The sequence below is a fragment of the Echiichthys vipera genome (genome assembly GCF_963691815.1).
Source record: "Echiichthys vipera genome assembly, chromosome: 7".
Taxonomy (NCBI): domain Eukaryota; kingdom Metazoa; phylum Chordata; class Actinopteri; order Perciformes; family Trachinidae; genus Echiichthys; species Echiichthys vipera.
Window position 1 is genome coordinate 3,472,806 of NC_139832.1, and position 13,633 is coordinate 3,486,438.

The window sequence follows — 13,633 nt, forward strand, 5'->3', positions numbered from 1 at the left end:
GCAGAAGGGAAATCTCTCCAAGAGGAACATTTGTTATGAATTCTCATTTTTCTAATATTCAGTGGGAAAAAAACACGGCTTCTACAGCATAAATGTGTTATCCCCAATAAACTGAAAGAATAACATAATCAAATCATGCACAGTATTTACCCCACTAATGCATTTGTTTAAAGGTTTGCAGATGTGGACGACAAACGTGAACGTTGTAAGATTGAAGATGAAACTATTGTGCATTTATTCCGGAGTGTCAGTGTGACTGTTTTCATTACATTGGAAGAAAACGACGTGATGGCCTGCTATGATAAAACTAAACAATACAGTGGATTTTTATCAACTTACTCATTCCTCAGGGGAAGTTTCACATCCATAAAAGTAAATCCTCCAAACCTCAGCTGTATTTTAGAAGAAGAAGAATTACTTTATTTATCCTGCAAAAGGGAAATTCCATTTTTTCACTCTACTATTATTATTTTTCATGTTACACACACACACACACACACACACACAGGCCTGAAACACACACAGGACCTGTATACATGCAACTAATGGAGAGATGTTAGAGCGAGGGGGCTGCCAGTGACCAGTGCTCCGAGCAGTTGGGGGTTCGGTGCCTTGCTCAACAGCACCTCTGCAGTGCCCAGGAGATGAACTGGCGACCCTCCGGTTCCCAGCCAAGTCACCTATGGACTGAGCTACTATGTTAAGTCATTATAATTAAAACTGTATTGTTTATTAAAAAAGGTCAATTGACTGCTTTTATAAACATTCATCCTTTGTAAAGTACAATGACCATTATCATTTGTTTGTATTACATTTGTGATAATCTGCAAATAAAGTTGTTTTCAAAAAAATCCTTTTAAAGCGGCGCTACCCCGTACCAAGATGGCGGCTCTGATGACGTATTCGTTCCATGGAAAGCCATAAAAAGTCTTGTACTTAACGTTTTGAATGTTATCAATAAAGTTGGAGAGAAAAAAGCGTGTTGGCGCGTGCTCTTTCTCTATCAGACGCTTCAGCCAATCACGTTCGCGCAACCGCACACCTCATTTGCATAAGAGGCTTATATACTCAGGGTCCGGAGCGGCATGAGGTCATGTGATAGCGAAGTCACCCCGACACTGAAGACAAAATGCCCGCCGAGCCATCCGTGAAAGCGCCCAAGAAGGGCTCCAAGAAAGCCGTCTCCAAAGCCACCAAGAGCGGCAAAAAGAGGAGGAGGACCAGGAAGGAGAGCTACGCCATCTACGTGTACAAGGTGCTGAAGCAGGTGCACCCCGACACCGGCATCTCCTCCAAGGCCATGGGCATCATGAACTCCTTCGTGAGCGACATCTTCGAGCGTATCGCCGGTGAGGCCTCCCGCCTGGCTCACTACAACAAGAGGTCCACCATCACCTCCAGGGAGATCCAGACCGCCGTCCGCCTGCTGCTGCCCGGAGAACTGGCCAAGCACGCCGTGTCTGAGGGCACCAAGGCCGTGACCAAGTACACCAGCTCCAAGTGATTCACCCGACGACCCTCCACCACAGCAAAGGCTCTTCTCAGAGCCCCCCACCTCTTCACTAAGAGCCGTGATCCTTTATATGTGTGTGTGTTTACATGTGATATAAGTGTTCAGACCGGTGAACACCATCATTTTTGTGTTTTCCATGAATTAAAGTCTTAAAACCTGTGATTATAAAGTAAAAGGAAGGTTTGAAAATGAGTGATCTCCGCCGTTAGTCCACAGCAGTGATGGGGAGTTCGGTTCTGTTCCGAGAACCGGATCTTTTGGCTCAGCCCCCAAAGAGCCGGCTCCTGGGCGACTTTCTACGTAGCCTCTTGGTTTTACCAATACTTTGTGAAAAGTAATGGTTTATGTTCAGTGCTTTTATGAAAAGCCTTATAACTGGCTAATATTGTGCATATTTTATTCATTATGGGAGGTTGGGCTCTATTGGCTCAGTCCCAAAAAGCCAGCTCCTGAACGTCTCTTGGGTCAATATTTTCTTTGTAGCCTTTCATTTTACCATGAATTTGCAAAAAATTTTGTGTTAAACATTTTTGTTTTCAGTATTTATTATGAAAAACCTTATAACTGCCTAATTTTGTGCATTTAGTCAGAACATTCTTTTGTCTAATCTTTTAATCAACTGTTTATTGCACATATAGGCAAGTGTTCAGACGGGTGAACACGATCATTTTTCTATTTTCAATGAATTAAAGTCATATAACTTGTTTAAAAAGTAAAAGTAAGGTCTGAAAATAAGTGATCTCGACCTGTTACCGTTTACAGTAGTGATGTTGAAGTTGGGTTCTTTTCAGGGAGCCGGCTCTTTTTGCTCAGCTCCCAAAGAGCCGGCTCCTGAACGACTCTTAAGTTGTTTTTTGATAATTTTACTATTTTTAATGAATCAAAGTCTTAAAACTTGTGATTAAAAGTTAAAGGGAGGTTTGAAAGGGTGATGCCGACTGTTAGATCACAGCAGTGATGGGGAGTTCGGTTCTGTTCCGAGAGCCGGATCTTTTGGCTCAGCTCCCAAAGAGCCGGCTCTTTCGACGTAACCTCTTAGTTTTACCATAACTTTGTTAAAAAATAATGGTTGCTTTTAAATCAGTGCTTTTATGAAAGCCTTATAACTGCCTAATTTTGTGCATCATTTAATCACAGATTTTATTGCACTCATTTTAATGTTTTCAAGGATTAAAGTCTTAAAACCTGTAATTATAAAGTTAAAGGGAGGTTTGAAAGTGAGTGATCTGGACCGTTAGTTCACAGCAGTGATGGGGAGTTCGGTTCTTTTCCGAGAACCGGCTCTTTTGGCTCAGCTCCCAAAACAACCGGTTCTTTCGGCTCCTGAAAGTCTTTCTACGTAGCCTCTTAGTTTTGTTCAGTGCTTTTATGAAAAGTCTTATAACTGCCTAATATTGTGCATCTTTTATTCAACCATTTTATTTTACATATCTGAAGTGTTCAGACGGGTGGACACAATCATTTTTATATTTTTCATGAATTAAAGTCATAAAACTTGTGATTTAAAAGTAAAAGGGAGGTTTGAAAGTGAGTGATGTCGACTGTTAGTTTACAGCTCTTATGGGGAGTTGGGCTCTCTCCTTTGGCTTAGCTCCCAAAGAGCCGGCTCTTTCGGGTCCTAAGCGACTCTTAAGTTAGTATATTTTTTTCTGTAGCCCTGATATTTCCCATAACTTTGCTAAAATTATTGGATTGTAGGGTGTTTTTAAGAAAAGCCTTATAACTGCCTGATTTTGTGCATTTAGTCAAAACATTCTTATGTTTAATCTTTTAATCAACCATTTTATTGCATAAATAAGCAAGTGTTATGACGGGTGGGCACAGTAGTTTTAATGTTTTCAAGGATTAAAGTCTTAAAACTTGTGATTTAAAGTAAAAGGGAGGTTTGAAAGTGAGCGATCTCGACCGTTAGTTCACAGCAGTGATGGGGAGTTCGGCTCTTTACAGAGAACCGTCTCTTTTGTCTCAGCTCCAAAAGAACCGTTTTTTTTGGTTTCTGAACGTCTTTCTTCGTAGCCTCTTAGTTTTACTATAACTTTGCGAAATTAATGGGCTGTGTTCAGTGCTTTTGTGAAAAGTCTTATAACTGCCTAATATTGTGCATCTGTTATGAAACCATTTTATTTTACATATCTGAAGTGTTCAGACGGGTGAACACGATCATTTTTCTATTTTTCATGAATCAAAGTCTTAAAACTTGTTAATTAAAAGTAAAAGGGAAAATTGAAAATGAGTGATCTCGACCGTTAGTTCACAGCAGTGATGGGGAGTTCGGCTCTTTTCAGAGAACCGACTCTTTTGGCTCAGTTCCCAAAGAGCCGGCTCCAGAACGACTCTTAGCTTAATATTTTCTTTTTGTAGCCTCTAATTTTACCATAACTTTGCAAAAAATAATGGTTTGTGTGTTGAAGCATTTTGAGAGCCTGCTCTTTTGACTCCTTTCGGCTCCTGACCACTCTTAGGGCGCACTCACACTGTCCTTTTGGCCGCGGCCAAAACCGGTTTTTCAGCTAAAGCCTAGTACCTTTAAGCAGTGTGAGTGCACCCGCTCCGCGCTCAACTGGGGCCAGCGGGCCGTCCACGGCCCGCTTGAAAGAGGTGGGCTTTAGCGGAGCCGTTTGCACATGTACGAGCACGAGCGTGCGCACGTGTAAGAGCACAACACGAGCCCTACGGCAGTAGCGTTATGTCCGCCTGATCGGACATGTAAATAGAAGGACGGACCATGCGCGAACATTTAACAACAACAACAATGGTGGTGAAAGGTTCACGTTGGTGTGATGCGGAGGTGGAGTGTTTACTGCAGATTTGGTCGATGAAAAGATTCAAAAACAGTCGACAAGACGCACAAAAACTCCGAGGTCTATGGAAAGATTTGAAAACAAAGCCACGCACACGCGATCAATGCGTGTGACGTGTTACGGCTTGAAGGCGTATGGACAGCAAGAAGCATTGGCCGAGGCCCTGGCAGTGTGAGTACAAATGGGGCTGGGGCGCGGGGGGGAGAGAAAGGGGGGACAAGTACCCTATAGCACGGGGCGTGGTCCGGGAGGATAGTGTGAGTGCGCTCTTAGGTTAGTATTATTTATTTTTGTAGCCTTCAATTCTTTTGTTTATCTTTTTAATCATTAGTAGTGAAAATTAATGGTTTGTGTTGAAAACAATTTTGGATTGTTTTGAAGAAGAGCCCTTTAACGGCCTAATTTTGTGCATTTAGTCAAAACTTTCTTTTGTGATTTTTGGTTAATCTTGTAATCAACCCTATTATTGCACATATACACCAGGAGAGGTCTACATATCTAACACATACACATATACACTTATCTCTGTCTTCACATAATGGTATGATCCTATATCCTCACATCTGATTGGCCACGTTCAAATCATATTTGCCTCTGGAAGCCGCCATCTTTTCAGACCCCGCCTCATTTCCTCTTACCAAAAAAGGGTATGTATGTGCTGTGGGGGGGAGGGAGATACGTCCGTCTAGCTGACGTTTACAGAATGAGCCACATAAGCTCCACCGCCTGGGAGCTAGGCTAACAGAACACGTTACTAGATAAACGGGAGCGGGAGTCCCATGTATCTAACGGAGACTACACCGGCTATGATATGAAATAAAGTTTGGGACTCGGCGAGTGAAGTACAGGCAGCATTTATGATTTATAATGATATTCAACACAGTTCCATTCCCATAGACTGTAAAACACCGATCCTCACCGCCGAATCCTCCCGCTGCTCCAGATTAGCATCTAGTGTATGTGCCACTGGTAGGAGGCTATATTGCAAGTCATGGTCCATGTGCGGTTTTGTTAATCAGCATAACAAAGCTAACACAGTGATCCTAAACCATCTGTTTCTACAGTTGATCGAAGAGCAAACCATCGTGTCACTTATAGTAACACCACCACACGAATGACCACAGTCCAGGTCGAAATGAGGGAGTTAGCATGCTAATGAGGCTAATCCTGACAGCTGGATATCTACGTTTATAGTTGTTACGTTAAAAAAATAGACTTTTACAAAAGAATGGCAGAGAAGATGGGAAAAGGAAATAAGGGGTAGACACTACTTTTTATTCAACCTAGTCAAAGTTCGCTCGTTGGGCGCAGATGGGAAAAACATAATGTCCAAACAAAATGTCGACTTCCTCCTTACCAACAGCTAACCTATATCATTTAATAGTCAACGTCAAAAACAAGAAACACCTCAAATAAATGTATTCAGAATGATCAAAACTAAAACAATAAATAAGTAAATGAATCCAATAGGTGTAAAAAGTAGTGTTTGTTGGACTGACAGGATTTGGAGTTGAGGTTTTTCTGTTTTATCTTTGTTTGCACAGAAACATCCACTGATCCAGGACTTTATGAAAGAATCGAGTTCAGACTTCACAATCATACAAGAAGAAGAAGAAAAGGGGTCTGGGTTTCTTTCACGTCCGCAGAGAAGATGTAAGATATTAATTTTAAACATTATTTTCAATTAAATTAAAAACAAACCCCCTAAAAACCGTCCCAACTCGGAGAGATGGGGAAATCCCGAGCTGCACCTGAATGCAGCACAGCCGTTGGACGGACCGTTGACGTTTTGGCGCCCAGTAAACGTGACTGTTTTCTTTCACGTCCGCAGTGAAGCTGTAAATACAGACGCTCAGACACCGACAGCTACATTCGTTTGTAACCGAACATCGATCACCATGTCTGGCAGAGGCAAAGGAGGAAAGGGACTCGGGAAAGGAGGCGCCAAGCGTCACCGGAAGGTTCTCCGTGATAACATCCAGGGCATCACCAAACCCGCCATCCGCCGTCTGGCTCGCCGCGGCGGAGTGAAGCGTATCTCCGGCCTGATCTACGAAGAGACCCGCGGTGTGCTGAAGGTGTTCCTGGAGAACGTGATCCGTGACGCCGTCACCTACACCGAGCACGCCAAGAGGAAGACGGTGACCGCCATGGACGTGGTGTACGCGCTGAAGAGGCAGGGCCGCACCCTGTACGGCTTCGGCGGCTAAACCCACCATCACCACCCGACCTGAACACGACACAACGGCTCTTTTAAGAGCCACACACTTCCTCTGAAGACCGCGATGGTTCAAACACAGGCTGCTTTATATTATAACCGTGCTTTATTGTAGTGACAGGTTAATGTCACGTTGCCCACGCTAGCTTCAGTATCCAACCACCTACTTTAATACATGTATAACTGTATTCCTTCTTTTAATATTACTAATAATGGTATTCCACACTATATACTTAATATCAATCTCATTCATATTTCATTTTAAAGTGCTAAATCACAATTTGTCAGGACGCTTTACAGAGTAGGTACTCTGAATTATATATTAACATACTTTCTATGCACTTTTTACTGACTTTACACGTGTACCGGGGTATTTTGAGTGTATAAAACTGTAAACTTTACATTTTGTCTTTCCCCAAAGTAATGGAAATTATGAAAAGGGGAAAAATAAACCCACTTATACTTAAATCAGGAGGTTTTTCAACACTATATTCTGAATTATAACTTCAGTAATTGATTCATTACACACTTCCTCTGAAGACCCAGATGATATATTATAATTATCATGTTGTTTATATTTAAATGTGTCGTTAGAAAACTTTACTAACAAATTATTTTGTATTACTAATAAAATAAATCTATATGACCACTAAAATACTAATTTTAAAACCATTTGCCTGAATTGTACTGGCTGAGCAAAGACTAAAACATTAATATTAGACAGTGCATTAGATTTTATTATAGTTACTGATACCTTAGTGGGTGAACTGGGTTAAATCACTATTGTTTAAACTTTGATTGGATACATGTTTGAAGTATATCGCTCACTATCACAGTAAATATAATTATATATAATTATGTTTCAGTTGTGTTGTAGCTAAAGGATCCGCTCCTCAACAGTAAACTGCTGTATATAATATAAACAGGAGGAACTGAAATAATGTGAATGATTTCACTACATATGTATGTTACGTATTTAATATAAGTGATGTATAAAGTGTGTAAATTGTAAATACTAATCAAAGATAAGGATGTCACACTAAAATAAATATATATCAATATATATAAAAACTAAATGTAAATAATTTCCATGTTTAACTGCAGATGTAAGAAACAAGTCTGTGTAGTGATGTTTCTAGTCTGTTATTTTAGTGTCTTTACTAATTATTACTCTAATTTTTAGCCATTAACATAATTTCAAATAGTGCTGCTCGTAGGAGGCTGTTGAGACAGTGTGTGGGGGTCTGCACTTGTACATAACTCAACTTGAACTTATCTTGTTCTTTGCCCTTTGCAGTTTCTACTGTAGTTAGCCTGTGAATGTTCTCATTCGTCCAGGTCATCGTTATCCTCAAAGCAATTTCACCGACTGGTCTGACCAGCCTGGTCCTGTTCCTGGTCCTGGTCCTGGTCCTGGTCCAGTCCCAGCCTGGTCAGATGCGTACATGAACTGATGAAGCCTCTTGGATGAGAGGTGAAACGTCTTCCTAGACAAACAACCAGTCCAGTTGTTTTTGACTGAAATTGCTTTGAGGATTTGTACTGTAGTATTACTGTTTTATGTGTGTGTTGTGTGTTGTGTGTTGTGTCTCCTGTGTGTTCAGTTAGTCTGTAACTTTGTGTTTTGCTGACCTGAACAGGTCTCTCTACCGCAAATGAGACCCTGGGTCTCAGCGAGATTTTACCTGTATAAATAAAGGGTAATAAAAATAAAAAGAGCCACGGACACAGACCCCTGTTCTGTGTAAATCATAAATAAGTCAGTGTGGTCTTTACCTGCTCTGTAAAGTGTCTGGGATCACTTGTGTTATGATTCACACTAAATAAAGTTGTATTGAAAATTGAATTGCTCCAAGATCATTTACATAAGTAGCATTTGTCATTGTTTAAGTATATTGAGCAGCTACAAATGCAACACATCTTATAAAAGTGATGTTTAAACAGTGAATGTGATGTAAATCAGGAGTGCTCTCAGACGGAAGTGGGTGGCTCTTAAAAGAGCCGTTGGTTGTTCTCAGTCGGTTCCGGGTGTTTACTTCTTCGCGGCCTTCTCGGTCTTCTTGGGCAGCAGCACCGCCTGGATGTTGGGCAGCACGCCGCCCTGAGCGATGGTCACTCCGCCCAGCAGCTTGTTGAGCTCCTCGTCGTTGCGGACCGCCAGCTGCAGATGCCGGGGGATGATCCTGGTCTTCTTGTTGTCACGGGCGGCGTTTCCAGCCAGCTCCAGGATCTCAGCGGTCAGGTACTCCAGCACCGCCGCCAGGTACACGGGAGCTCCGGCACCGACACGCTGGGCGTAGTTACCCTTCCTCAGATGCCTGTGGACACGGCCGACGGGGAACTGAAGCCCGGCACGGGAGGAGCGGGTCTTCGCCTTTGCTCTTGCTTTACCGACACCTTTACCGCGACCAGACATTGTTGCTTCTTTCTTCTTCGGGTTAAACGAGAGAAATGTGTTCCGAACCACGGAGAGCAGCGCTTATATAGAGACCAGCTGCGCGCGCATTGGCTGCCGTTAGCCTTAGTGCGATCGTCCAATCAGAAGCCAGCTCCGCGTTTTATATCAACAACGTCACTTCCGTTTGCCGCCACTGCGGATTTTTTAAAATAGAAAAAGCGCCAAAACACAAAGCAATCCCCTATTATTTAGTATTTTTCATCCATTTTACATTAGATTCACCCTCCAGTGTGTTCAGAAGAGAAATATAATACATAGATTATGTATTTATATATCACTGCTGTACTAGCATGTTGTTTAAATAACCTTTATTTAGTGAAACATTAGAGAACAGGGACCATTGTGTCAGAAGAGAATATTGTTTTTTATCACAAAATAAAGAATTTTTACATTTTTAAAAACATCCCAGTACAGCAGTGAACAATTCTGAACAAAACAAAATAACAATATTTCAGAATGTATCAAGTATTAATTGTTTGTTTTCTAATTTTGATCTCCAGTGTACATCATGACAGATAGATAGATAGATAGATAGATAGATAGATAGATAGATAGATAGATAGATAGATAGATAGATAGATAGATAGATAGATAGATAGATAGATAGATAGATGGATAGGGAACAGTGTCTTCAAAAGAATATATATCATATATATAAAGATCTATAATGGATCAGAATTTCCATTTCCATTATTAATGAGTGTAGCTTCTTTATTTTACAAAGTATCCCCTTGCAACTGCATTAGTGCCCCGAGGGACGAGTAGGCACTAAATTATTAAAAATTGTAACAAATGTATTTTCCAACTTCACGTCTAAACAGAAATGATTGAAATGGTGGAACAAATCAAGTTTGACGAATATATTTGGGACTCCCTATTCCAACTCCACTGCAACACAAATGAACGGGTAGTTTCTTACGCGGACGCTGATGATCGGCTTTAATAAAGACCTTCATATTTTCATCCATATCAGTTAATCATGCATAAAGTAGTCCCATACACTGGGAGAAAAGGAAGATGGGGAGTAGACATACATGCCCGAGACCCTTAAAATTATAATTTACTAATTCAGTTCAATTTTATTTAAAGTGTCGAATCATAACCAAAGTGATCTCAGGACACTTTACAGAGTAGGTAAAGACCACACTCTATGACTTATTTATGATTTACAGAGACCCAACAATTCCCCCGTAGAGTACGGTGGCGTTGAAAACCTTCACTATAACAGACAGGAACGTCAGACAGACCCAGCTCTGTGGAGGACGCACATCTGTCTGCACCGGAGAGAGGAAGAGAAGGAGAGAGAGAGAGAGGAAAGATGGACAGAGAGACCGACACACTTCCAGAGATGCAAGCAGCCAAAGAGTTACAGTAACTATAATAATATCTATAGTAATGTGAATATGACTCAAATGTTATGACAGTTAATACAACAGAACAGTAGAAACAAGCACAGCTAAGGTGACAGAATATGACAATGATAATAATTATGGTGGCAAACATGATCAATGATGAGCAGCGGCAATAGCAGCTACGATACAGCGAGACACACCACTGATGGAGCCTCTACGGCTACAAATTCCATAGTTTATTAGACTAGTGATAGTATATATGAGTATTAGTAATAATAGCTGCAGGAAGCGTCATGCAGGACCACGGCAGCAGGCACCACCACGATCAGCAGAGACCTGAGAGACGACAAAGCACAAACAACTCCGGGGAAGAAGTTGAATTAGTAACATGCATTGATGAGACATGAATGATACAGACAGAGAGGAGAGAAGCTCAGAGTATCAGGAACAGGATCATCCCCCGGCAGACTAGGCCTATAGCAGCATCATTAAGCAGAAGAAAATCTTATCGTAAGCCCTAGCTGTAAGATTTATCAAAAAGGAAAGTTTTAAGTTTACTCTTAAATATGGGGACAGTGTCTGACTCCAGAACAACACTCGGGAGTCGGTTCCACAGGAGAGGAGCTTGGTAGCTGAAGGCTCTGCCTCCTGTTCTATTTCTGGGTTGAATATGGAGAATGAGCAGAACACTGCCATCTTGTGTCTCGAGATCGTAGTCGCAACAACAAAAAATAACTCCAGCAGTCAGGTTGGTCAGACCCGGCCCAGTAGCTCCAGGAGACCGGAGCCTGTTTGAGCCAGTTTGTACCCGCCCCCTCCAGAAAAACAAGGATCAGAGGAGTTTGACTGACAGTTAGCATTAGCCGTTAGCATTAGCTGTCACAGCTTAGTAAAGATGAAAGTTAGTTTACCGTTAAGGAGAAACGCAGCCATTTGGCGTGCGTTTGAATGGCGTTTCTCTCCTTTCTCTCCATGGAGTGAACGCTCGGACTATATTGACTCCGGTTGTTGCCCGTCTCCGCTCACTCAGCTGCTGGGACAGAGAAGCAGCTGCAGGATCGGCTAACTCCATTTCACCCAGTGCCACTACAGTAGCTGCACCCAACAACAGACAACCCTGGCAACCTGCAATTCCCAACACTATTGGCTGCTACAATGGAAACAGAACTGGAATGAAAGTCATTGTCAAACCCTTAAAAAAGAAATTTAAAAATATTAATTCAGACAAAATATATGTTTTTTTATGGAAAAAAGCAATAATTTAATTCTCCCCTTAAAACTATTTTTCCCTCAGTCTATTGTCTTCATGAATATTTTTAATTTCCTTAAGAACTTGAGAACAACCCCCAAACTTAAAAAAAAACAAAACGTGTGTATTTATTATTAAGTTATTATTATCTGTTTCAAAATTCTATTATTTATTTTATTTGAATCAAACTTTTAAATATTTTTCAGCATTTTAAACAAAGTAAAACCAATTTAAAGCCGGAAACACGGTTTTAACTCTACGGACTACAAATCCCATCACTTCCTATAACAATACGTCACAAACTTCCAACCAATGGCTGAGCGCGTTTGAGTCACGTGCCCAGCGGCGCAGCAGATTTGAATTGTTTGGTTTTTAACTGTCACGTTACGCGTCGCACTTTGACTTCGGAGCAGAAAAGAACATTTATTTCGAGTTTTCAGAGGAATTTGAGGTTTGTTGCTTATTAATTTAACTAAACTGTGACTTTATAAATCATATTTCATGTTTAAATCCTCATTTTAAAACTAATATGATTTGTTTTTCGGTTGAGCTAGCTAACCGTGCTAGCATGCTAACGTCAAAGTGGATGAATAATCGTGTTTTAATTCGATCTTTTCGCTGTTTGTCAGTCTTCGTGTACAAAAGTGTCGTTATAGGTGGATGCGCCGCTGCAGGTCTGATCCGGATCCATCTGCCCCCCCCCCTACAGAGAAGAACCACCAGCGGGATGGACTGTGGAGCTGACAACGGTGCGTTCACGTCCTCTGACCCCGGAGGCTAAAGCTGCATGTTCATGTGACTCAGTGACAGTTTATGGACCGTGTTTGTGTCTCTGAACAGATCTGTGCTTTCTGACGGATGAGAAGTTCGACTTTGATGTTTCTCTGTCACCTGCCAGGTAGGAAAGTGCTGCAAGTCTGTAGATATTAAAAGTAGAAGGAGACTTGGACACAAATGCAAAGACATTTAGTTTGGTGCAAACCTGAGATGCCTTAATGAAACAGAGAGGGAACTACACAATGCAGATACACTGTGATTACACACATCTATTGTATGAATGCATATTTATTTTCGTGTCTGATTATTAGGGGTGTAAGGGTAAACTAAAGTCACGGTACGGTTCATAGTTAAGGTGGGATTATTAAAAAACTGCATGGTTGTCAGAACAAACATACGTGTAAGTGGTAAACAATTAAACACAACAGTTAGAATAGAATTGTCTTTATTGTCTTTGTACCAGTACAACGAAATTTACAGTACAATCCTTTAAAAGTGAAGTGAAAGCATCGAAAAGAATAGGCTAGACCTTTTAAAAAAACATTTAAATCGACAAGCTTACATACCAACACACACACACACGCACAATCACACACAGATAGAAATGTACTTAATATTATTTATTCACAAATAACAAAGTGTACATCAGCAGCACATAGATATAAATAACACTTCCATGCAAAGTGCACTGCAAACAGGTATTTGAAAATGTGACATAAACCCCTCACTGGTGTTGAAACATAGAGTTGAATTTTAATGACAATAAATGCAATAAAAAGTAAAATATTTCCCATTTGAAATGTAGTTGAGTAGAAGAATGAAGTAGCATCATAAGAGAATACTCAACACATTTGTGCACTACTTCGGTAAAGTGTAACTGTACTTAGTCCTTAATCAACACTGATAGCGATGCCTTTTATTGTTAAAGGCCACCAGTGCATTTTCATGTAGTCTTCATAATTCATCCGGTGCGTCTGAATATATTTTAAAGACAGCAGAGTTTGATATTCCTGCTTAAAATCTCTAAACTGACGGTCCAGCCGCCAACAGCGGGGTTGAAAGTTGAGCTTCATTCAGATTATAAACACAGGTTTGCACAACAAAATGCAGTTTTAGCTCCTTCCACTCTATACACACACACACACACACACACACACACACACACACAGACCGTTTATAGATATATATTCAAATGTATTTAAATTTGAATTGAATCAAACATACAATTGGTAATTACACACAACAAATTATATAAAAGTAGCACT

General features: G+C 40.9%; 4 protein-coding genes across 4 annotated transcripts in view; 3 read left to right on the forward strand and 1 right to left on the reverse strand.

Annotated features, from left to right (window-relative positions):
• Window positions 1-1,123: 1,123 nt before the first annotated feature.
• On the forward strand, window positions 1,124-1,504 carry LOC310949152 (histone H2B 1/2-like; the record flags this gene model as incomplete). Its single annotated transcript, XM_083916489.1, has 1 exon — window positions 1,124-1,504. The coding sequence occupies exon 1, from the start codon at window positions 1,130-1,132 to the stop codon at window positions 1,502-1,504; it is 375 nt and encodes a 124-aa protein (XP_083772615.1). The 5' UTR covers window positions 1,124-1,129.
• A 4,708-nt stretch (window positions 1,505-6,212) lies between these two features.
• Window positions 6,213-6,628, forward strand: LOC310949235 (histone H4; the record flags this gene model as incomplete). Its single annotated transcript, XM_083916598.1, has 1 exon — window positions 6,213-6,628. The coding sequence occupies one exon, from the start codon at window positions 6,213-6,215 to the stop codon at window positions 6,522-6,524; it is 312 nt and encodes a 103-aa protein (XP_083772724.1). The 3' UTR covers window positions 6,525-6,628.
• A 1,936-nt stretch (window positions 6,629-8,564) lies between these two features.
• LOC310948960 (histone H2A-like) lies at window positions 8,565-8,948 on the reverse strand (the record flags this gene model as incomplete). Its single annotated transcript, XM_083916270.1, has 1 exon — window positions 8,565-8,948. One exon carries the CDS (start codon window positions 8,946-8,948, stop codon window positions 8,565-8,567), a length of 384 nt encoding a protein of 127 aa, XP_083772396.1.
• Window positions 8,949-12,267: 3,319 nt separating this feature from the next.
• Window positions 12,268-13,633, forward strand: part of gtse1 (G-2 and S-phase expressed 1) — a 33,658-nt gene continuing 32,292 nt past the window's right edge. The window contains exon 1 of the mRNA XM_083916333.1: window positions 12,268-12,340. Coding sequence (XP_083772459.1) covers window positions 12,319-12,340 — 22 coding nt within the window. The 5' untranslated portion in view covers window positions 12,268-12,318. The remainder of the gene's footprint in view (window positions 12,341-13,633) is intronic.